This window comes from Zea mays, chromosome 3 (assembly GCF_902167145.1).
Source record: "Zea mays cultivar B73 chromosome 3, Zm-B73-REFERENCE-NAM-5.0, whole genome shotgun sequence".
Taxonomy (NCBI): Eukaryota; Viridiplantae; Streptophyta; class Magnoliopsida; order Poales; family Poaceae; genus Zea; species Zea mays.
In genome coordinates, this window is record NC_050098.1 from 6,045,824 (window position 1) to 6,070,571 (window position 24,748).

At 45.9% G+C, this 24,748-nt stretch overlaps 1 protein-coding gene and 1 pseudogene across 2 annotated transcripts; one reads left to right on the forward strand and one right to left on the reverse strand.

The window, feature by feature from the left end:
- Nucleotides 1-11,156: 11,156 nt before the first annotated feature.
- Nucleotides 11,157-16,696, forward strand: LOC100279311 (chaperonin complex subunit pseudogene; annotated as a pseudogene). The gene is made up of 11 exons (NR_158728.1): nt 11,157-11,488; nt 11,632-11,883; nt 11,993-12,127; nt 13,654-13,911; nt 14,282-14,317; nt 14,490-14,587; nt 14,673-14,813; nt 15,261-15,382; nt 15,548-15,636; nt 16,114-16,286; nt 16,387-16,696. The product of NR_158728.1 is annotated as a chaperonin complex subunit pseudogene (transcript).
- A 41-nt stretch (nt 16,697-16,737) lies between these two features.
- Nucleotides 16,738-24,073, reverse strand: LOC100217142 (uncharacterized). Its single transcript, NM_001359646.1, has 16 exons — nt 23,848-24,073; nt 23,159-23,299; nt 22,915-23,010; nt 22,751-22,813; nt 22,413-22,490; nt 21,516-21,681; nt 20,906-21,346; nt 20,206-20,289; nt 19,968-20,107; nt 19,303-19,569; nt 19,034-19,215; nt 18,656-18,938; nt 17,943-18,149; nt 17,574-17,759; nt 17,349-17,486; nt 16,738-17,255 (listed from the first exon to the last, which is right to left on the reverse strand). Exons 2-16 carry the CDS (start codon nt 23,264-23,266, stop codon nt 17,055-17,057), a joined length of 2,640 nt encoding a protein of 879 aa, NP_001346575.1. The 5' UTR covers nt 23,267-23,299; nt 23,848-24,073; the 3' UTR covers nt 16,738-17,054.
- Nucleotides 24,074-24,748: the final 675 nt, after the last annotated feature.

Sequence of the window (24,748 nt, forward strand, 5' to 3'; positions counted from 1 at the left end):
TGAATAACTGATCCTGGCACGTACATGGTTCGCATTCGGTTTGCCTTCTAAAACCGGGTGTGACACGCATGCCCCCTGGCCTGCTGTTTCCTTTTGTACTGCATGCCGGTCATAACATCTCTCCCTGCCTGCGAAAACAGCTCGTCCTCGAGCTGGAAGTCAGGGTAGAGGTCTTTGAATTCAGCCAGTAGTTCCCATGTTGCTTCCTCGCGCGTCATCCCTTGCCACTGAATAAGAATATACCAGATGTCACGGCGCAGCTGTGCTTTGAGGGCTGTCACTGGTACTGGCAGTAGTCGCCCATCCTGGATTGGTGGTAGTGGCGTCGGCATGGCAGGCGGATCTCCTTTGTGGGCTTTCAGGAGGCCCACGTGGAAGACGTCGTGGATACGAGCACCCTCCGGCAGCTGTAGACGATACGCCACGCTGCCGATACGCTCCAGCACCTGGAAAGGTCCTGCATAGCGCGGACCCAATTTGCCCTTGGCATGAGGATCAAAGGACTTGGTGGTGCGATGTAGCAATCGCAACCAAACCCAATCACCGGTCTTGAACTCCATCTCCCGATGTGTGGCATCGTAATACTTCTTGGAGATCTGTTGTGCTTGAACAAGACGTTGACGGACTTCTGCCAGGACCTCATCGCGGCTGCGAAGGAGAGCATCCGCTGTCTCTGTCCGTGCGGTCCCTGGCTTGTAAGGCAAGAGGGCCGGAGGGGGTCGACCGTAGACCACCTCAAAGGGGGTTGCCCGCAACGCTGTGTGAAATGATGTGTTGTAGCAATATTCCGCCCACGGCAACCATTCCACCCAAGCGCGCGGTCGGTCACCTGTCACACATCGAAGATACATGGCTATCACCTTGTTTACCACCTCGGATTGGCCATCCGTCTGAGGGTGGAAAGCAGTGCTTAAGCGCAGCTTGACACCGGCTAACTTGAAGAGATCGCGCCACACATGGCCTGTGAACACGGGATCCCTGTCGCTGACGATGGAGGAGGGAAACCCATGTAACCGGACGACGCCGTCGAAGAAGGCGCGAGCGATGGACGACGCTGTGTAAGGATGCCCCAGCGCAATAAAGTGCGCGTATTTGGAGAATCGATCGACCACCGTGAGGATGACAACCTTGCCGCCCACCTTGGGAAGCCCCTCGATGAAGTCCATCGAAATGTCGGCCCATATTTGGGACGGCACGTCGAGCGGTTGTAGAAGGCCGGCTGGGTGCAGAGTCTCGGTCTTGTTTTTCTGGCACGTTTTGCATGTACGTACCCATTCTTGTACCAAGGCGCGATCGTTGGGGATGTAGAACTCGGCACGAAGGCGGTGGAGTGTTTTCTGAACACCCTCATGGCCTGCTGAGTGCGCCAAAGTGAGCACCTGGCGGCGCAGGTCCCCATGGTCGGGCACGAAGATGCGAGATCCGTGGAGGAAGAGGCCATCCTCCAGACGCCAAGGCGCTTCAAGGGTGCCCTCCTGCAGGCGCTGGAAAAGATGCTGCGCGGCGTCGGTGGTGCTGGTCGCGTTCCGGATCTCTTCCAGTAGGGCGAAGGAAGGCCCGGAGAGGGCATGGATCGAGGCGGCCCCCTCCGAACTTAGTGCCAAAGATGGGGACACCTCATCACGGCGAGACAGTGCGTCCGCCACAGTATTGAGGCGGCCCGGGCGGTACTCCACGTCGAAGTCGAAACCGAAGAGTTTGCTGAGCCATTGATGCTGTGGCACAGTGGACAACCGTTGATCGAGTAGAAACTTGAGACTGTAGTGGTCCGTACGTACCCGAAAATAGCGACCCCAAAGATACGGTCGCCAATGGCGCACTGCTTGAACCAACCCAATCAACTCGCGTTCATACGCGGCGAGTTTCATGTGGCGTGGTGCAAATGATCTGCTGAAGAAAGCGAGAGGTCCCGCGCCTTGGTGAAGTACGGCGCCGAACCCCACACCAGAGGCATCACAGTTGACTGTGAAGCACTTGTCGAAGTCCGGCATTTGGAGCACGGGTCCGGAGGTGAGGGCGGTCTTGAGTGCTTGGAATGCTGCTGTTGCCTCCTCATCCCACGTGAACGCGTCTCGGCGCAGGAGACGCGTGAGTGGTGCTGCAATCGTGCCGAAGTCGCGGATGAATTTGCGGTAGTAGCCCGCAAGGCCCAGGAAGCCGCGTAGGCCCCTGGCTGAGCTCGGCGTCGGCCATGTGGAGACGGCTACCACCTTAGCCGTGTCCATGGCTACCCCCTCCGCGGAGATCACATGGCCGAGGTACGCCACGGATTTTTCCCCAAATGAACATTTGGAGCGCTTGACATGTAGATGGTGTGCTCGGAGGGCATTGAGGACCACGCCCAAGTGCTGCAGGTGTTCGGCCCATGTGGCACTGTAGATTAGTATATCGTCAAAGAATACCAGGACGAACCTGCGGAGATAGGGCCGTAGCACATCATTCATTAGTGCCTGGAAGGTCGCTGGGGCGTTGGAGAGGCCAAAAGGCATCACCAAGAATTCATAGTGACCCTGATGTGTGCGAAAAGCAGTCTTGGCGATGTCATCCGGGTGCATTCGCACCTGGTGGTAGCCCGACCGGAGGTCGAGCTTAGTGAAGTAGCGAGCTCCATGCAGTTCATCGAGCAATTCCTTAATGACAGGAATGGGAAACTTATCCTTAGATGTCTTGGCGTTGAGGGCTCGGAAGTCGATGCAGAAGCGCCATGAGTTGTCATGTTTCCGGACCAAGAGCACCAGAGCAGAGAACGGCGAGGTGCTTGGCCGAATGATGCCTTGGGCAAGCATGGTTGCACACTGGCGTTCCAGTTCGTCCTTCTGGAGCTGGGGGTATCTGTAGGGGCGAACCGCGACTGGAGGAGTGCCTGGAAGAAGATGGATGCGGTGGTCGTACGGCCGAGGTGGAGGCAGCCCAGCCGGTTCGGTGAACACCACCTCAAATTGCTGGAGCAGGCGATCCATGAGTGGCTGACCGGGTGTGGACGGTATGGCACATGAGGTCGGTGTGCGTGCCTGGCCCCTGCGCGAGCACAAGCCAGTCCACCGCACGGACCGGGAAGCCCGCGTGAAAGACATGCACATGTCCTTGAAATTCCACAGTATAGGTCCCAGTGTGCTGAGGAACTCTACGCCCAGGATGAGATCAAACTCGCCGAGGTTGATGCCGTAACAGTTGACGCAGAAAGCTTCGGCGTTGATGGCGATCTCCACGTTCCGTGCTACGCCCTGGCACGGCACGCGTTCCCCGTTAGCCACCATCACCCGAAGCGTGGGGCGGGGTTTAGTGGCTAATTTGAGGCGGTGCATGATGTCGACGTTGATGAAGTTGGTCGTCGATCCCGAGTCGAGAAGCGCCACCACCCGATGGCCGTGAATGATCACCGGCAGGAGCATGGCCTGCTCGGTCCGGACCCCTGCAATAGCGTGAAGGGATACCGTCGGTGGAGGGTCAGAGTCCTGCATGGCGTCCGCCCCTGGGACCGTGGGATGTCCGGGCTCGCCGTGGTTGAAGGCCCCGGCGTGATCCTCCGGTGTGAACGTGTCGTCGACGTAGTCCGCCGACTCCAGGTAGAAGAGACGCTGGCAGACGTGGCCACGGACATAGGGTTCGTCACAATTGTAACACAATCCTTGCCGTCGACGTTCCATCTGTTCCGCTGGTGTTAGCCGGCGGAACTGTCGTGTCGGTGTAGAGGAACCCGTTGATGGCGTCGAACCCGATGAAGGTAGCCCGTGCGGTTGTCGGGGTGGACCGGACGACGGTGGTCGCGACGAGCTCCTCCCGCCACGTACTGGAGGAAACGCCCCTGGGCCAGCCGCACGGCGTTCGAACGCCCGTGCCAAGTGCATGGTTGTTTGCAGGTTCTGGGGTTCGCGTAGCTCGACGTCGATCCGTATGTGGTCGGGCAGTCCTCTCACAAAGAGCTCCGCCTTCTGGGATGCCGAGAGGTTGTGTGCATGGCACAACACCGCATTGAAACGCTCGGCGTAGTCGTGCACCGTAGAGATGAACGGCAACCGGGCGAGCTCCGACAGCCTCGTGCCGCGCACTGCTGGCCCGAAACGTAGGGTGCAGAGCTCGCGGAAACGGCCCCAGGCTGGCATGCCTTCGTCTTGCTCGAGGGCGTAGTACCACGTCTGGGCGGCCCCAGTGAGATGGTACGATGCCAACCAGGTCCGATCCGAGGTCGGGGTACGTTGGCCTCGGAAGAACTGCTCACATTGGTTGATCCAATTGAGCGGGTCGACGGTGCCATCATATGTCGGGAAATCGAGTTTGTAGAAGCGAGGTGGCTGGGGACCGAAGCCTGGTCCCTGTCCCTGCGGAGGTGGCGCAGTGTCGTGCGACATGGCCCCCTCAAATTGTCCCCGGCCACCCTGGACCGAGCCGTAGGGTCCAAGGCCGTCGACGCCTCCGAAATTGGCGCAGATGCCGTAAGGTGGGTGAAACATCGCTGGCAATGGCATGCCGGCCGCTCCCGGCGGTGTCGGGGACGTCGTCATCGTGTACTGCGGCGCGCCCATGGATGCCATCGCATATGATGGGATCGGTGATGGTGACGCCGGCATGGATAGCATGTGTATGGGCACTCCTTGTGTTGCTGTCGCCCCGGTATGAGGAAGGGCATAGAGTGGCGGCTGTGGTGGGGGTATGGTAGGTGACGGGGCTGGCTGGGAGTACATGGATCGCAGGAGAAAATCCTGCATGGCTGCCATTGACCGGGACAGATCGTGGACCGCTGTGGCCACAGATTCCAGCGTGAGTATTGGCGTAGGTGTGGTGGAAACTGGTGGAGAGATGGTGGTGGACGGCCCTGGAACAGTGGAAGGCGATGGTGGCGGTGGGTGGCTGGTGAATGGAGGATCGCTGGACATAGCTGATACCAGGTTGATAGGATTCCTATTCCTACCAGGGACCTCCCTCAAGCTGTACTGGTGTACTGCTGGAGGTTGGCGGGGGACTGGGCGAGAGGGACGCCGGGACGCCGTGTTCACGGCGTGGGAAAACAGGCTAGCTCAGGTTCCGGCTTCCACAGGGAAGACGGCTAGGTAATTTCTTTGATGATCCTTCCTCCTGTCTTACATCTCCTATTTATACTAGCCTCTCTCTCAATAGAAGGCAGCTTATCTCTTAATAAAAGGAAACTAATCTCTCTGAATAAAAGGAAGCTTATCTCTAAATAAAAGGAAACTCTCAAAAGGAAATAGATCCTAGGATTACTGAATTACTGCTGGCTGTCCCAGCCTTGATCCCCTTCTCCTGCCGCATGCCCCCTGGCCTGCTGTTTCCTTTTGTACTGCATGCCGGTCATAACAGTAACACCCTACGTCCTGGTGAGTATGCTTTGTGTAATGGGTTACAAGGCAGCTCTCTAAAGCGAGAACGTGGAGAGTTGAGGTGGATGGCTGAGTGATGGGATCGATCCTTTTGAAGGGGTGCCCCCTAGGCCTTATATATTCGACCGTGGGGCAATACACGTGGATATGATAACAATGTGCACCTAAAAGATAGTGAACTGTTTGAGTCTATCTTCCTATGATTCTGCCGACCTATCCTCGTCTGGTTCCGTTGCATGGGGCTCCAGCGCGGGAAAGTCGGATCCTTGTTGTGATCGCTTGCTCAACGCTGTGGGTCATCCGGGCTTGCACCAATCCGGCCTTACGTCAACCTGTTTTACTGATTGTCCCTTCCCAGGCCACGAAGGAATGACCTTACGATTTATTGGGCCCTTGGGCCTCTCGTGAGGTCTTTTACCCTTTCAGTGGACCAAGGGATATCTGTCCCCCACAATCTCCCATCCTCCCGCTCCCATGTCCTCCTACTACTGTGGCCACCCGCCCTTTCACACGTTCTCCTGTTGGTGCCGACCGTGCAGTTGTGAAGAGGAGCGTGGCGTGGACCGGTCCCGATCCGGCCTCCCAATTGTTTCTCTCTCACTTGCTCGCTCACGTAGAGTACATTTTTGTCTTGAATAAGAAGTACAAGGCCGTGAAGACAGGCATAGGAGGCAATTTGTGTTTCTTCGGGCGATTGACAGATGATTTAAATATAGATAGACAAGATTTACAGAGTTTGTTGGTTTACTCTATTGTTTAGCAAGTCACTTGCTCGCTCACGTAGAGTACAATTTTGTCTTGAACAAGAAGTGCAAGGCCGTGTGAACAGACAGAGAGGCAATTTGTGTTTCTTCGGCCGGTTGACAGGTGATTTAAATATAGATAGACAAGACTTACAGAGTTTGTTGGTTTACTCTATTGTTTAGCAAGTTATCTATTTTTTTAGAGTCCTCATAAAAATCTAAATTTAGCTATAATTGTATCAAGCCTTTTGGAGTTGATCTTAGGGGGTGTTTAAATGAACTAGAGCTAATAGGTAGTTGACTAAACAATTGCTAGTGGAATTAGCTAGCTAACAAATATCTAGATAACTATTAGCTAATTTACTAAAAAAATAGCCAATAACTGAATTATTAGGTACCCTGTTTAGATGTCTTTAGGTGGTTTTAGCAGCTAAGTATTAACTCATGTGCATTCAATTACCCCTTAGTAGTACATGAATTTTGATTGTGTTACTGAATGATGATTCAAGTGAGTAAGCTCCTCTTCCGACTAGGCTGATGCAACCGGCGATCGGTACTGACCGTTGGCGTGGCTTTCCTGACAATCAGTACCGACAACGACATGCACAACACGGGATGGTTGGTCCAGCCAGTCGGCTGGGTTGCCGATTGGTCGAGGCGAGTAATAGCGGACGCGTTGGAGCGAATGTTATCGATGGGGCGAAAATCGTTATCGATCCGGTCTAATCGACAACGGCGGTCGGTAGCTGATGTGGCAAACTTTGACTGGTCTGCCAATTTCATTCGTTTGAATTTGAAATATTTCTTAAAGAAGAACAAAAATCCAAAAACCTGAATTATCCTATAGACAGAGGGGTGTTTGGATTCATTCATACGCTTTCATCTCCAGTTTCTCAAGCCCCTTCGTCATTCACACACTTTCGTCTCCATTTTGATTCAGTTACTTTCAAACATGTATTCCGATATGGATCAAAGGCGGAATCTCAACTATGAAACGTTCACAGATTTGGTCAATGATTGATCTCCATTACGTTCTGAGACCCATACTCTTGTGGGGCAAGTCTTCCTTGACGGTCATTCTTCCGTCCACCATCGGCAAGAGGAAGTTCCTTCTCGTTCCCATGGCCTAACTCCTCACCCACTCTTTTCTTATTCATATGCTACTCCTCCATATCCATACCGGCCAAGTGTCAACACTCCTCCTCCTATTGAGCCTCCAACAACCGACACCCCTCCTCCTAACATAGATGAAGCCCATTCCACCGATATTTGTCCTCCACAACCTTTCACTTATTTGTATCCTCCTTCATATCCATATCGATATCCATATGCTCATTCATATGGCTCGTATGGTGCTCTTCCTCCATATGCTCCTCCTGTGTTCCCTCCCAACTATGGCGCTCTTCCTCCATATGCTCCTGCTCTTTCCCGCCCTCTCTCGGACACAGTAGTGCCATCAAGCAATCATAGTGATACGACATCTAACGAGTCCACGTACTCTAGTGTATCACTGTTTCAAAGACGGCATGACTAGAATAAGATGGATGATGTAAGCCTTGTAAGTAGATAACATTTTGTGAGTTTGTATATTTATTGATGCAAGTGTGGTTAATGCACTATGTTGATCCCGCTGAGGACAACATTAAAAAGGGATTGGTCTTTTTGGGCCAAATAGCGGCCACATAAAACTCCACCACCGATCCTCCTGGCCAGTGTATCGTCAAGAAGCTCAAGGATCAGTGATCCACGAGCAATCGTAAAGTCACTCTCTTCAACGACATCTACAATTGCTTGTCTGCGGTCAGGGCAAGCAGATCAAATGATGCTCAGCTGCTCCAAGCGGCAGAGGATAGCTTCTGCAACAGGCCCGACAAAACTAAATTCAAGCTAGAGCACATGTGACGTATACTTCGTCATCGACCAAAGTAGCGTACACACACAATGACTCTAACTCTGGCAATGGGAGCAAGCAATCCCGCCTCAACGTCGAGGGCAGTTATAGTTCCACATCCCCAGACAATGTCAAACCACCACACCCTATTGGTCACAGTAGGGTGAGAGCGTAACACAAGGGCAAAGGACTAGCAACGAGCCGCAGCGAGACCCCTTACTAGAAGAAGGCAATAATGAAGCAGCTCTACAAAGCCAACGAGAAGACAAATCTTGCAAAATTGTATGATCAATTAACCAAGTTGATGGATCATAACACGGGTCACATATTGGTTGTTAAAAAAATTTAACCAAATGATTATAAGACCAAGAAAATGGAGAATAAGTTGAGGTGGACGATGACAACAATGGATATTTTTTATAAACTATATATTTTTAAAAAACTTGTCATCTTTTATTTACTTAGTTTATTTTATGTAGTTTGCCTTTCACGTACTTTTTTGAATTAAAACTTAAGTTTCATTATAAATACGTCTTTATAAAAAAAATAATGTGGCCCTGAAGTGGCTATGCTAAAGCTTCGTGATAGATATAGATCCCGTTTGTTTTAACTTAAATCTAGATTCTGATCGCCATAAGCTATTGTGGAGTACGAAATGTTCGGGTTTCCGTTCGTTCCTGTGTGAATCGCTTTGATAAAAATCGTTCAAATCAACGTGAACATGAAATCGATCGATGCATCGCGATAAAAGGAATTGTCACTTCTAGATTCTTAATCCTATGGATCTCTTTATTTTTTTCTGCATGTAATCCCTAGGATACTAAAAAACTTCTTACAACCAAATTATCATAAAAGCTCATTAGAAATAAACTAAATCAAACAAGCCATGGGCTAACAAACAATCGAAGGTGTAGTCAGTACTGTGGTTGGTTTTGTCGCAAGTGGAGTCGTCTAAGGGCATGTTCCACCTAAAATGTTAATTTTATTTTTCTATCTTTACTATTACAATACATTAGTTCATTGTTCATACGTCGTGCGTTCATAGCTCTCTCTAGGGACGGAGGGCCTAATATTGCTCGGCATTACCCGAACAATATCTTGTTGCAGCGGTGCAGTCTAGTAAGATATCATTAATAAAAAAATTCCCTATCTCTAACCTCATCGTTCTCTTAGCTTTATGCACCTCCGTTGTTTATTTGCTCAGCTGCCTGTCTCCGCCGACCACCTAGGTGCTCAGCTCCATCATCCACCTAGGTGCCCAGCTCACGCATGCCTCTGTAGCCCGAGTAGCTCCACCCGTGTCCGTCCAGGGCTAGCTCCATGCTACGCTGTCCGCCCCAGCACATATCCGCCCAGCGCCCAGCTCCCAGCTCCCATGCGACCTTGCGCGACATGCCTCCGATCCCCTAGCTGCACATCAACCCAGCGTCTAGCTCCATGGTCTACCCCCTTACCTCCACCCCAGCTCCTACCTGGTTCCGTTGCACGATTCCTGTTGTATTGCAAATTCTGTGGTCGTCTCCATGTCATTGTTCTTGGACGGCTAGGGACTTAAACAGCATGATTGGTTGCCCAGGCAACCGGCGCCCGGCTCGCTGGAGCCTGGCTTGCCGCGAACGCCATTTTCCGGCGTTTCCACGCGTACAACTGAATGTACTTAATTTGGCCTATCCTGCATCCGTGCATCCAGGTTCGTCCATCTGCAAACAAGCATCCAATCAGGTGCTGCTGAGCAGTCAACGCACGCACACATCCTGGCTGCCGAGCAGCAGGCATCCAATCACGTAGAAAGCAAATCGACAACACAACCTCTTTGCGTTGGAGATATATTCTTATTTTATTTATTACTTCAATTTGTTATTGTTAACTTATCTTATTTTTTAGAATTTATTTGTTATATGATTTTTGTTGCAAATGGATTATTAACACAATGATTTGAAGTATTTTTTTCATATTCATCGTTTATTTTATAGATATAAACTACTTTAGAGTATGTTGTCAATTTTCTTTCATTATACGTTACCAATACATGTGCCCTCCGCCGCTGGCTCTCTCCGGTCTCCATCGTGCGACCTCCGCGCCAGCTGCCCGCAAACTCGGTGCCATGCTTCTCACGCCACCCGCAACCTCCATAAGCTATCTCCAGCAAAGACCTATATATGGTCCTGTACTCTATATTTAGAGGCTCGTGAGCCCCTTATCTATCCAACAATGTACTGTGAATACTCCTGTAAAATATAAAGGGTGAAGTTCGTCTGTACGAGCGTTCGCTATCCCCCTGTGCTGACTCCTTCGCGCGTCTGCTCGGAGATTTCCGTCGTCGACGCAGGGAGGTGTCACGGGGTGGCTGTCCTCTTCGTCGCAGATGGTGACCGCAAGTTGCAGAACGAGGAGCTCCACGTTGGCCGACCGGCGACCATGCAGTGCGTGGCCGAGGCGAGCCCGGTCCCCGCCGACGTGCCATGGACGGTGGCCGGCTACTCGACATCTATTGCGATGTAGCGGAACATGGGCAGCAAGGCGGTGAAGTTGGCTGCACCCACAGACACTAGCGGAGTTGCGAGGTATGTTGCTTGGTCGGCTGCCAGGAGCGATGCTGCTGCTTCTTGCATCATGCGACAAGGAACAACCGGTGGTGGCTTGGCAATGTGGTACCTTGTGCATACTAAGTGTTCGACGAAATATCTAGGAGGCTAGGAGAAAAGAATAGGTGCTTTATTTCAAGTATCGTTAAGCACAAACATGACCTAATTAAATGAGTACGAACTTTATAGCTAGTTTTTACATCTTTTATTATAATCCCGACTTCATTTTTGCAAAACGAACGGAATGGAACATTATTTGTTCCAAACATGTAATATATGTATAATAGTCCTGGATATTTGTTTTTATAATTAATATACGTTCACAAAATTGTCACCAATATTAATTACGTTTTTTTTGAAATAGGTACAGTAAGTCAAATTCAAATTATATATAAAAGGTAGAACAAATATTGTAGTTTATGAATTCTGTTAACACTATAGATACAGAGGTCTAAATTTAGAGAACGTTTCTGGAGATGAAGAAAATATAGAGAGAACGAAATTTAGGATGTTGCTAGAGACGGCCTAATACGCCAGGCGCCGCCATGCCGCCACGCGCATCCACGCCCCCGCCGTCTCACTCCGCCCCGCCACGCGTTCATCCAGGTCGGGGGTCCGTACGATGCAAAAAAATCGCGATGAGTCCACCACGACTCCAAGCAGCTGCGGACGCGCCGCTCTAACCGGAGATCCGTTAAGAGTCCGCCGCCCCCATCTCAGCGCCTGAGTCAGCCGTTCTCTCCCCGTGCTCGCAGCCACTGGTTTCCGCGGGTCTAGGGTTCGTGGAGGCAGCGTGGAGCTTAGGGTTTCGGCGGGATGAGCTACCGGAAGGGGTTGAAGGTTTGGGTGGAGAAGGGGGAAGGGTGGGTAGAGGCGGTGGTGACGGAAGCGAAGGACCACGCCGTCGCCGTGCTCACGAGCCAGCGGGAAAAGGTGCACCGTCCGTAAATCCTTGCTTCTTGCTTGCGTCTGGAATTATTAAGTGGACAGCAAGCAAGCTTGCTTCCTTGGTTTCTGCACCGATTGGGTTATCACCATCTGATGAGCAGCAGACTTCTGCAATCCGCGATGTGCAGGCACGGCAGAGGACGATGGCAACTGTCCAGCGCACACTTCAGGCAATGGATGAGGACAACATCAGAGATGAGTCTAGAACTGGAAGGCTCGTCGTCTTGGCGGCGCTGGCCGCCGGCGCCATCAGCATCGGCAAGCGCATGCCCCTGCTGGCGCCATCTCCCCCGTCATCTTGGCGGCGCTGGCCGCCGGTGCCATCAGCGTCGGCAAGACTGTCATAGATGAGATTTTCATGTTCTGAAGACTGAATTCAAGTCGGTGCTTTCTACTCTTATCAATGTAGCACATAAAACTCCTCTGTATCAGCTGCATTTGTAAATCCATAAGTGCATAATGTGTTATTGGCATGTTCCTCATCTGCAGGATGATGGGATGCTTGTGATATCGACAGTTCCTGGTTCTCCACCAAAGCTGTGCATCAAGGCTGTTGCATTAGAAAACTTCTGTCCAAGAGCATTTTCATTGCTGTCGATCGCCGGACTATCTGGGTTTTGCTAGGTATAAAGCTGCTGAACCTCGAATGGAATTCAAATACATTGATTAGTGTTGCTGATTGGTTGGTACTTATGCTGGGCATGGGCTGCAGCTGAGCATTCCACTTGGAGTGCAGCATGCTGTTCCAGTATATGTCGTGCTAATTTATTAGTTACACAAACACCAGGCATCTATTTTTTAACATTTTATTTACAAAACATTTGGATTCCCTACTTATTTAACATATGTGCTGATGACAGTAGAACAGTGGTTACTTTACCAAATGAAACACTAAGGTGACTATGTTTGCTAATTTATTTTCAACCCAAGAATGGAAAATTCCTCTTTGCCAGATACATTTTCCTCTTTGTATCTGTTCAATGTCAGTGTACAAGTTATAACTATAATTTAACCTGTAGTTTATAACACTAAGGAACCATTAAAACTGCAAAGCGATGATGTTTTTTGTGGGTGCTGGTCAAATGTTTTTTCATAGTGAGCTTTTGGGCCATGAGATGAAGTTTTGTATCTCTCACACAGGGTTTAATAAATGGTTTGTGATATTCTTATCATTATTATTAGATGTCGTTGGTGGAGGTAGCAGCTAAAGTTCTTCGTTTAGCTTCCGGTTTGATTTAATAAGCCTTACTGGTCCTTAGTTATTAAAGGTCTGCCCATATAGATTATGAAGTTGACTTTTTGACTTCACTTTTGCGAAACGGCCTCAAGCATAATGGTTAAGCCTTCCGACCTCCAGGTTCGGGTTCGATCCCCATCGGGGCTGGCTTGGTTAAAAAATCCCCTCGCCGTGCTTTGCCCACTCCCGGGTTACGTCCTGCGCGCCACCCTCCGGCTGGGCCGTTGCAGAGTGGGTGGTGACTGGTGACGGCCTGCTAGTGATGGGGGGCCAGGGTTTGAGGATTTTCTCGTCCGGGACCATGTTTTAGTCTCTTCTTAATATAATACCGGGAGGGCGGTCTTTCCCTTCCCGGCCAAGTTTTTTTTTCTTGACTTCACTTTACTGAGTTTTGAATGTAGAATACTCTAGTCAGTTATAAGCAGTGATTGAAGTCAAGAAAATTACCAAACAAATTTTGCAAATTAACTATCGTGCCACTTCATTCATGCAGCTGAAGAGTCCGAGATGAGAATAGAAGGCTGTTCGTAGAGATTAGGGGGATGCAGTTATACAATCACCAATTTATATACTCATTTTTTTGTCCTTTTAATCTGTTTAGTGATTCGTTTGAGACTATGGATTTATTTGTGGATTTTTTCTGATATTTTAAGGGAGTAACATTATCTTCTATTGATTCTTAGTGTCCTTTGGTCAGTTCCATTTTCTTAAAAAAATGTAAAAACAATCAGGTTGACATGAATGTTTGTCTATAAAGGGGGTGTTCTTATTGGCTTACCATTTGTTTATAAAAAATGGCAGTAGATTTTTTATTAATCTCTTAGTTGCAGAGGTATAAAATGTTGTTTTACATGTGTAAACCTATGGGTATCAGGAAAATTTTACTGATATTATTTTTTGTGGCAATGCTCAGGCCATGCAGTGTCCTAGAAGGCCTATTAATTCAATTTGCAGCAGACTGAAAGCTAAAGAAGTCCGTATTAGAGTCTGGGCTCATCAATTAGCTGCTCATTCTCCAGTACTTCATTCCCTTGGTCCCCTACAACTCCGACCTGACTGGCTAATTGCTGCTGGAGAAAGGAACAAAGGAGAATGGAGCATGTAGTGGATGCGCCAATGCAGGTTTCAGTTCCTCAAGTATATGTTCCTATCGGACCCCTTTGTTCCTCAAGTGAGTGATGGCGCTGGGGTTGTCTTACTAAGCGAGACATTTGCACTGAACAATTGCAGTTCCGCTGAACTCATAGAGTTCATGTCAATCTCTCTATTGAACTTTAATTTTTGAAAGTTTGGTACAGAGATTTTCATAAAAAAAACAGATATTGCCTGATTCTGTTGGCACCTGATTTCCTGAATTTCATTTCGAAAAAAGAGAAGAAACAGATATGGTCTCATTCTATTTTATTTCAATATTATCATGTGGTATATAAGTCTTATCACACTTGTGTGCTGCCCATGGGAGCGGTAGTTCAGAAGCAGTTGAACCTGGAGTTGGTGTTCCAGATCATTTTCTCTGAATTACATCATATTATCTGTACCAGGTCCAGATGCAACCAGGGCAGCCATCGATGTCTGCGGTAAGAACAGTTCAAATTTTTTTCTAAGTCGGCCTTGTTTGATCTGATAAACGTAATTCCAATATGTACCTTGCAAAATATGGATTAACATTTTTGCTGAAGAGAAAATTTAAATAAAATAAAATAAAATGGTCATCTCAACCTTGAAGCATCTGCTTGGTATGGATTGCAGAACAGGGTTTATTATCAAAGATCTTTGGTTAGGGAGATTGAAGCCCGGTTAAAAGCCAAGTGTGACACATTAGCTGATCTATTTGCTATGGATGAAAGGTATGGATTAAAGGTGTCAGTTACTAAAACTTGGGATGAATAGATATTAAATTTGCATATAAATTGTCACCATGTCTTCCATCAGATTGTTTTGAGCACATTTTTAGTAAGGTCTCGTTAAGCGCCGCGTTTGAGCACCATGTCCTTCCCTGGATGCACAGAAGCTACTGACTTCGTGGTTACAATCGCCCTTTGCTTTACCTCCTCCCATGATGGAAAGGTTGAGGTATTGTAGTTCTTTCCTTGAATTTCACCATGTTCCTTTCTGTTTTCCTGATCTGTGTATATTTTGGGTAGTCCACTGAAAATTGATGATAGTCATCCATCAATTATATTTCTGTCACCAACCCGTGCAGCTGATATGTTTGCTTGCTCTCCACTGCTTGCTTGCTCAAGCTCCTATTTTTGATATCTGATTTTAAGCGATGTCTCAATTTAGAAAACTTGTTATGATTATTGTTTCAGTCATATTCCCAAGAAATATGCTATGGAGAAATTACTAAGATGCAAAAATATCACAATTCTCAATCTCCAATCACAAGCATTTAATAAAATGCTATAAACAAAATGATCTGGGCAAACTCACAAAATAACATTATTCATAATAAAGGAAATCAACAGCTAGGTTGTTCGCAAGAATGATAGTTTGTTATTGCAATCGTGATCTATGTAGGTGAGAATGGAACTATTGATGGCCAAGGCATTGTGTGGTGGGATATGTGGAAGAAAGGTACACTGCCCTATACAAGACCTCACCAATTGATCTATTTATGTGGTGGGATATGTGGAAGAAAGGTACACTGCCCTATACAAGACCTCACCAATTGATCTATTTATGGTGGTAATAATGCACATACGCCACAAATTTGATGTTGACACCCATCATGATTGCCACCAGCCATGTTTTTTTGCCATGTTGCATTATAGTGGGTAAACTTCTCATGTTTTCCTTGCATGCAGGTTTGTGATGGAGGTGATAAAAACTTTGTGGTGCGAAAGGGCCTCTAGCGTAATGGTTAAGGCTTCCAAGTAGCAACTCCAGGTCCCAGGTTCGATCTCTCTCGGGGGCGAATTTTGGGCTTGGTTAAAATAATCCTCTCGTTGTGTCCCGCCCGGTCTCGGGGGTCGATATCCTGCGCGCCACCCTCCGTCTGGGCTGTTGCAGAGTGGCCTGTTGATCGGCCCGTTAAGGCTGGGGGCAGAGTTCGGGGTTTTTTTTTTCGGTCGGGACCATGTTTCGGTCTCTTCTTAATATAATATTGAGAGGGCAGTCTTTTCATCCCAGCCGGAGCCGAGTTGATAAAAACTTTGTGGTGATCAATCAGAAGGGCATTGACCCTCCATCTTTGGATCTCTTTGCTAGAGCGGGGGTAATCTCTCCTCTATTTGGTGGTTACATGACCTAAGTTCATTTTGAACCCTGAATGGATTTAGATTTTCATTTGAGAACGTGAATCTCATGAAGTTAAGGGTTGAAGAAGGCATTGACTGATTAAAACTGCTCTGAAATGATCATTTATGCTCAGATTATTGCTCTTCGAGCTATCACGTGGTGGTGGAGCTATCAATTCAGTTGATGACTTGACTGAAAATTGTCTAGGCTCATCTGATCTTGTCTATGAGTATGTTCTCGTAGAAGAAAAGTACACATTTGTGGGGAATGTGAAAAATCCTTGCTCTTGTACTATACTGATTAAAGGTTAGTTTATTCTTGAGAAATTTCTCTTTTCTAATACTCTAATTGAGCTATGAATTGAGTGTCGTTTGACATAATTAGGATCTAATGACCGTAATTGCAGGATTCAAGGATGATGTTCTGTTAAGAACACAGTTGAGGATGAAGCAGTTGTGTTGTTATCATCCGTAAATTTCTTTGTCCAGGAATTAGGAAGAATAAATTTGTGTTGATACTGTGAAGGTACCAGGCCGACACAAATTTATTTGATAAAATACGTGTTCCCAAATGTGTGTATGTACGATCAGGATCGAATAATTTATGTCCTGTCCCAATGTACAGAGGCACTAAGGAAACCTGTCGCGGTTCACAGCGAACGGGTCTTGAACTCTTGGCTCGCTCATTTTAATATTATTATGTAAATTTCCTATCAAGAAACGTTCCTGTGACATTACATCGAGAAGACGAGAATCATGACTGCAGAAATACATCTTTATTCACTACTGTATCAGATATTAACTATCCTGAATCTGTATATGGACCTATAAATTATTCATTCAGGTATATACACAGGTTACAAGGAGGCTAGCCAATTAATGATCGCACGCTGCATATACAAGCTCAAGTCAGCACATCAGACTTGCGTCCTCCGTATGCTACCATTCAACCGGACTTCATAACATCAAGCTCCAACAGCAGCAAAACCTCTGTTTTGAACTCACAGCAGAGGAAGCAGCGTGTCTACTGCAGGGCCTGCAAGAAGGCAACGGGTCTATCCGGGGCAGGTCCCAGTTACATGGGCGAGACAGGAGGGCTGCAATTGCCCGATGCTGTTGGCACAAGTGCAAAAATCTGGTTCGCTATGGTGCAAAGGTCTCTCTTTATTTCTGTGTAAACTCCGAGGTTCTGTGGACAGCTTGGACGCAGCATTGATAAAGCATGCTCCAAGACGCCTGCTACGTTACCAAATGGATGTCGCGAGTCGCTAAGGCGCTGCACAAAATTGGAGCAGGAACATGAGAAATGAAAATAGCATGTAACCCACAGCTTCTCCAGTCTCGATAACAAGACATGTCAGTGTTTTACCTTGATTGAAATAACCGTTGCGATGCAGTTTGATATCAGGTCAGATGGAAGTTGCACGCCACGAGAATCTGAGCCTAGACATCCTGTCACTTGATTTAACATGCATACCTTTTCATCATCACTACCACCAGAGTTTGCCTATATATAACACATAAGCAATATATCAAAGAAACTATGAGCAACCTGTTGCAGAGTTCAGTAATTGCCAGCTAGGTTTTAACATACCTGGATGGCTTCGTCAACCATCTGCCTGGCTTGTGATAGTGAGTTTTCAAAAAATGCAGCTACATATGACTCTAGTTCACCGTTGTGACCAGCATTATTGTCTGGGCAAGAGAAACCACTAGAACTTGTAGGGCCATCAGATGTACTCCTATATGGTGGCCGTTCACTATGTATAATAGATTCTGCCTGCAAATGAAGCATCAGAAAAAACTTAGCCCTACATACTAATCATGATAATTGCATTTTATCGGTGAGTGGACTAAGCACTGCTATGTGATTCTATAGTTACTTAGCCTGAGCAAGTACTATATGTTGAGCCTCACTCTAAAATTTATGAACCATGAGGTAAAGAATTTTAAACAAGATAACCTTAGGCTGTCTATCTGATGTTAAGCGCAGACTTTTGAGCTCCTCGAATACAGTAGTTCCATTTATAGCATGATTCCGGTTCTCACTTGGTGTAAGGTCAGGAATGTGATCCATCTCCAGTATGTTGTACACATCATTTGAAAGGTAGTTCCTTCTCATGTTGTCAGGACGATTATGCAGCCAATTAACTGGCATACAATCAGTGTCCTGAAACCAAATAAGTTTAGGTATGTATGTAACATAGCATCAGACTGTCATTAAAATTCTCAAGCACATGAACGCAAAAGTTTGTGAATAACTAGCAAATGCTCACCAAGTTCTAGGAAAATACGACCCAAAGTATGAATACAAAAAATACATCATAAATCAAGCATGCCACATGTCAAACCAAAGAGAAGTTTGTATGCAGAATGGTCAGTACCCGACCGAGATTGTAGCAGGATGCAACAGCTACCCGTGCTGACAATCCACTTTTGAAAAGTTCCTTGATTGCTCTCCACATGTAAGGGCAAAAAAGCTTGCCACTACATTTGCACAGGAATAGGCTTACAGAACAAAAAACTAGAACAATGTTCAGTGAATTGTGAAATTGATTCTTCAACGTGAAAACTAAAGGTTTGATGCTTAACATGAAAAAAGGTCACATTACCAGCATAATATAAAAGTCTTACTGACAATAATTAATGAAAGCAGCTGAAACAGAAACTACATACCTTCACAGTATCAACACCAAGGTCAGGATCATCAAAATGGACCTTGTAACAATCCGGCCCCATCATCACCACTTTGCCATCACAAAGTTCCCTAGAACTTGGATGACGAACAATAACCTGCTGACCAATTGAAAATGGCCTAGCTAGGTCTGCAGGTAGAGAATCCCGTGAACCATCATTGAGTTGAGCGTAGATTTTTCTAACTTTCTCCCGATAATCCTCAAGTTTTTCTTTTTCCACTGCCAGAAAATGATTTGAAAATCGCCGCGGTTTACCAAGGGAGCTGCAGGAAAAAAAATTGTTCAGTGTATATAGCATAAACAAACATAATTGAAAATGAAACAAATACTACATCCTCCAAAGTTTGGTGGTTTATACCTTCGAATCGCGCTCCATTCTGATCTAGTCAACCTTGAAAGATGACTCAATTTTGCATGATCTAAGTAGTGCACAAACTCATTATTTGAAAACCATGGATAATCAACTGCACTGTAGAACCACTCATATGTGCACCATCTACGAAGTGGTTCAGATGACAAACAGTGCAGCAACTTCTTTGCCTGAACATAGTCAACATTTTAGGATAAGAAGTCTAAGAGCAGGACATACCTCTACTTACAGTATTGATAATAGGTGGCATAAACTACCTGAAAATTATCTGAACCTTCATTGCACGACATAGGCTTTGTTTTGCAATGCATCTGAGATTTCAACCTGGTCCTTCCAGACATTATAAATTCAGGCTTGGCTTCTGTTTGTGTATTGGGGACTTCAGCAGAAATATCTTCAGATGCTTCCGGTGTCCTCGCTCTTCCAGAGTCAGTACACAAGGAAGAATCATCAGTGATACCAACCCTCAGTGTTTCCGGCAGGACTAAATTATCGTCACATTTTTTTTGTGCTTCAGCAGGCACCTGTGGCACAAAAAGAATGAGTGAGAATGGGAGTGAGTATCATAAGACTATCTGAAGAGATCAACATTTAACAGAGGAGAAACATTTAGCGGGCACCTCTGTCCCAAATAGGATGTGATTCTAGAGTAGTGCTCAGCCAAAATATCTTAAGTTTGACTAAATTTATATAAAATATTATTAATGCTTATCATACTAATGAAGTATCGATAGGATTTGCCATGGAACAGATTTTTATAATATACATATATGGAGTCTTAAATGTTAGTACCATTTTCCATAAACTCAGTCAAACTTGAGTTAGTTTGACTGATCAAACCTATAATTGTATCTTTTTGGGGACAGAGGTAGTACATAAAACAAGGTTCGATTTATTATTTTTTTTTAAAAAAAAAACTTACCTCTGCACCTAATATCTTCTTATGTTTTTTCTTCCTAGTCTTGGAAGCACTGGATTTACGAACTGGCTTCCCTTGTTTAGACAGATCAATGGTAGGGTGGCCTTCCTCCCTTAACACAGAGTCAGTTTTTCCAAGCGAACCTGGATCAATACATAAGAAGAGACACATAAGAAATTATCAACATGGCTAACATATAATGTGGAAAAAAAATGAACAGCGAGCAGTGACAGAAGCTGACCTGAAGGAATATTAATCTCTAGTTCTGACATTTTAGAGGGTGCATTCACCAGGCTATTCAATACATCCAAGACCAACATATCATCTGCAGCCATAACAGGACACAAGCAGCCAAATATTTTCATCTAAAACGGTAGTAACTAGTAAAACATTACACTGTTTATTAACCTTAGCAGTACCAAGGATTACTAATAAGGATGCCTTTCAACAACAATACGAGTGAAATCGTATGACGAGGAATACGCACCAGACAGCAATTATGTGGTTGAAGAAGTGAACATAATGAATGCCTAATCACATATTGTACAGGGGGTCAGGGTTTTTGCTCTGATTGCAATTTGTAAAGGTAGTTCATCTGTGTGCCAAATATTATATGTATTTTATTTTTCCACGGTAGTGGGCTGGAGGCTAACGAGTTTAATGGGGTGTGTGCTCAGGCTCAACATTCCAAAACATGGCCTGGAAATCAAGTATGCAGAAAGTGAGCATGTCTGAGGATGAATATATACCATAATAGTGCATGATTATGAAGTATTTCAAAACAGAAAACGGAACTGGAAGCAAGGCAGAAAATAAAGTCTGGATAAAACATGAGTATGTTGACAATAAAAGTGAAAAGGATGAACCAATTGCTAAAAATACCTTCAGAAATAGTATGTTGACAATAGAAGTGAAAAGAATGAACCAATTGCTAAAAATACCTTCAGAAATACTGTCGATAAGTATCTGATTGTTGTTTACAGAAGAGACTAGCTTATTCCCTTCTTTAGATGCCATCGTTGTCTCATGCTCAACTATACCAGTCTGACTTTCCTCCACAGTTTGCTGAATTCGTGTTTTCTTAAAATGTTGTTGACACATCGCTATGTCCCCAATTTCCATGGTATCCAAGTAACTATGGCCTTGATCAGCCTTGCATGTTTCAGCGAATCCAGAAACTCTGTCCGAAGAGTACTTATTTGTTGGAGCAACAGCACAGCCATGATTGGCCGCTTCATATTTTCTCTTGGTAGAATTAAAATTGATGACGTTTTCAATTCCTGGTGTGGGCTCATCAATGGTACTCCTGTCTGCAGGAGCTATAACTGGTATAAGAGGAGTACGCCTCTGAACAGCATGATTTCGGCTGTTCCTGACCAATTCTGAAGAAACAAAAAGGCTGCTTAAATTTCTTCTTAGGCAACAAATTATCCAAAAAAAATACTTATCAAACTTTTTGTTAACAGTTTCCTAAGTTTGCAATCCTTATGAGAAAGACTGAAAGGTTGTTAAGGGAAACAGAAGATGACATATTTTTGTTATGGTACTCACCGCCATAGTATCGTTTTTTGAAGGAAGCTGAAAATCCAGTAATTTCCCCTTCATGACAGTTGTGCAGGTCAGGTCCATCAATTGATTTCTGTTGTTCTCCATGTTTCCTTGCCTTTCCAGATGCTCTGGCTATGTGATCATATCCTCTATGACTCGTGGTTTTCTCCTGCCATTTCAAGCATCTCAAGTCAGACAACGAAAAAAGGCCAATTTTATTTGGATGAAACCATGTTTTGTACGAAAAAAGGCCAATTCACTTCTTTTGTCTTGTCTATCCCACATTGCATTTTCATCTCATCGTGTTTTATGATTCACCTATTTGTATGAAATTGTGCTTCTGAGCCTAAGAACTCCCAATTATGTCAAAATGACCCAAGCGGCTCTAGGTTGGACGTTATTTGATGTTATAAACATCATCATCACTAGAGTACAGCCTCGCTTTCTTTTGGGGCAAACACATTTAAAATTTAAAGTTGGTGACATTTGACTGATTATTACTCTAATGTTATGTAGATAGTGTTATGATAATGGTTACTGTTGCATTCATATTTCAAAGTACTTTACTATGATCATGATTTTATTGTTGTGAACAACATATTATGACGAGAGAATGGTAAAAAAATGTTTAATGATAGCTTTGGAGAACTGCACCAAGCCAAGCAAGCTTAAATCATGAAACAAAGAGACTGTATGGCTATTCTTATTTAATATAAAATTGGCATGGATATGTTGGAACAATGATGATCAGGTGTGCTGATCTTCATTATAACGAGCTTAGCATCGTAGCTTCATATGGAACAAATGTTCACTTGATCAAATAATAAATGAAAGAAATTGAGGGTCATTCTGCATATCCAAAAAAATAGTAATTCGAACAAGTAACCGAGATAAGCTAACCGAAGCATTGTGATGACCAGTCACCAGCGCGATAAACCCCATGGCAGTAGCTTGATGTTCTGGAAGAGATAAGAAAGTCTACCAAAAGAAATGAAATGTGTCAATCTACAAGGATCATAAGGTGCAACATGGTATTCAAGCTGAACTGAAGCTTAGATACATTTATTTGCTATGAAGATATGGATTAAAACATGAACATCCAAATAAGTACTATCTCTGCAACATGTTATATGATCTTATATGAGCAACAAAAAACACTGTCTTAAGTGTGACAAGCCCATTAAACAGTGGATGCAGAGATGGTGCACTTCGGAAAGAGCTACAAAGTTCAGACTCACCCGATGTGCACTGTAAAGAGACCGCACCATGTCCGACGACTTACCGCCTATCGCTATGCTGATCTGCATAAGCAAATTCACCGGTCAAAGTTCACACAGCCATGACACCTTGACTGATATTTACAAATCATGGAAAAGAACAAAGGGAAACAAACAGTTAGAACCTTTTTCCAATCCTTCCCATGTTGACGGTAGGCTTCATAAAAGCGTGTAAGTTCATCCTTGCTCCATTTGGGATCTAAATCTGAAATTTTCCTCTTCTGCAAAATAAAAAATAGCTTGATGAATGAGAGAACTGAATACTAGAATGTCAATTTAGATGATATGATGTCATAATTACTGGTAGCTATCTACAGACCATCAACCATAATTTTTCATAGAGCTTCCAATAGAAATAAATATGCATACTTTCTGTTTAGCTTTGCTTGAACTAGATGGGTCATCATGCTGCTGTTGATCTTCATATCCTTTTACTATGGTCTTGTTAATTGTTCGAGAACCCTTTGCCGGGCCCATCAAACGGTGCTTGTTCAGAATCGACAAATATTGCTGCAAGCAAAAAAGAATGAAAGAACGTTAAGGCCGAAGTCAAAGAAACACTGGGCGACAAAATATATATAGATAAAACAAGAATGTCATTCACAAGTTCTGAAATTCCCGGCAGCCTTCGAAAAGTTTCGCATGCTTACTTTAGTCCAATCTAAGATGCAGTGAAAAGGATCGAAGTATTTTAAAGATAGTGGACGTGCAGCGTTTTTGTGCCACGGAGGCGCGAAGAGCGGCGGTAAACCCGCTGCTAGAGGGACGAGCGTCGCGGCGGCTTCGGGGTTCGGCAGGAGGAGAAAGGAGGAGAGGAGGAGGAGATCGAAACGGGCACCACCATGCTGGCGCACGGAAAAGGCCTTCGCGGGCAGCTGCGATCCAGGCCAGTGCGGCCTCGCGAGCAGCGAAGAGGCTTCTTCCGTGCCGCCAGCAGCCGCGCTTGACTCGATTCCACAACACCAGCGCAGAAAACCACAAGCAGACCACCGAAACCACATCGACGGAGATCACCCACCCCGCGGAATTCCAGAGCTAAGACTCGCACCGGAGCTCACCTGGTCGGATCTGGCCAAAATCGCGCGCACGAGGGCGCCTCTCGGACGCAAGAGCCGCTCCGGTGGCGCCACCGCGGAGACGCAACCACGCCCGCAGAGGCTTGGGGGCCGGCGGCGGGAAGCTGCTGTTCGGAGGCTGGTTCCCGCGTCGTGGATGGATCGGAGAGGACGGGAGCGGAAGAGATGGGGCGGCGAGTGCGGGCGGGGTGGCCGGTTTGCGTTTCTGCTGCACTACTGCGGCCGCGGCTTGGCGGGCGAGGGATATAAGAGAAAGAAAAGGGAAGAGGAAGACAGGAGGGGACGGGTTGGAGCAGGCTTGCGAAGGTGGGTGGGGCGCTGACAGGTGGGCCACACGCAAGTTCGGGCGTTTGAAAATTAGGGTCGGGGGAAGTAGTAATTCGGGAGAGGGACGCGGCGCAGCTTGGGCCTTGGGCTGTGTGTGGGTCTTGGGCCGCCGGTGGATGGGTCTGTGGCAGTCGAAAAAGCACGTGGCGAAGTCTGGCGATCGCTACCTTTGAACTGTTCGTTTGTGAGCTTTTTTTTAGCAGAAGCAAACGAAACGATAGTCTTCCTTAAATTTTAGGATAAAGTTAGTATCATTAAATTTACTATAGCATAAGTCTCGTAAAAATTTAATTGACACTATCAATGCTAACATATTTTTATGAGGTTTGACAGAATCAAAATTTACTTATGATATAAAAATAAAAAGGGAATATTTTGGCCATTTGGAATAGGGGTACTCTATATTTCTTGCGGCTCTTGTTGTGCATCCGTTCCAAATGACTATATAAAGTTTATCATTTTTAGGAGGAGACGGTGCCCTACCAAACTAGTCCTTGCGTTTTATATGAATAAATATTTTTTTGTGCAAAAACTCATTTGAAGATTATTTCTCACT

Excerpts from the sequence above, each read along its gene's own strand:
- LOC100217142 (NM_001359646.1), bottom strand. The coding sequence starts at position 23,266 with ATGGGCCCGGCAAAGGGTTCTCGAACAATTAACAAGACCATAGTAAAA. Across the intron at positions 22,491-22,750 it reads CTCTTTACAGTGCACATCGG|ACTTTCTTATCTCTTCCAGA; the intron begins GTGAGTCTGAAC and ends TTCTTTTGGTAG. Across the intron at positions 19,216-19,302 it reads AAGGTTCAGATAATTTTCAG|GCAAAGAAGTTGCTGCACTG; the intron begins GTAGTTTATGCC and ends GACTATGTTCAG.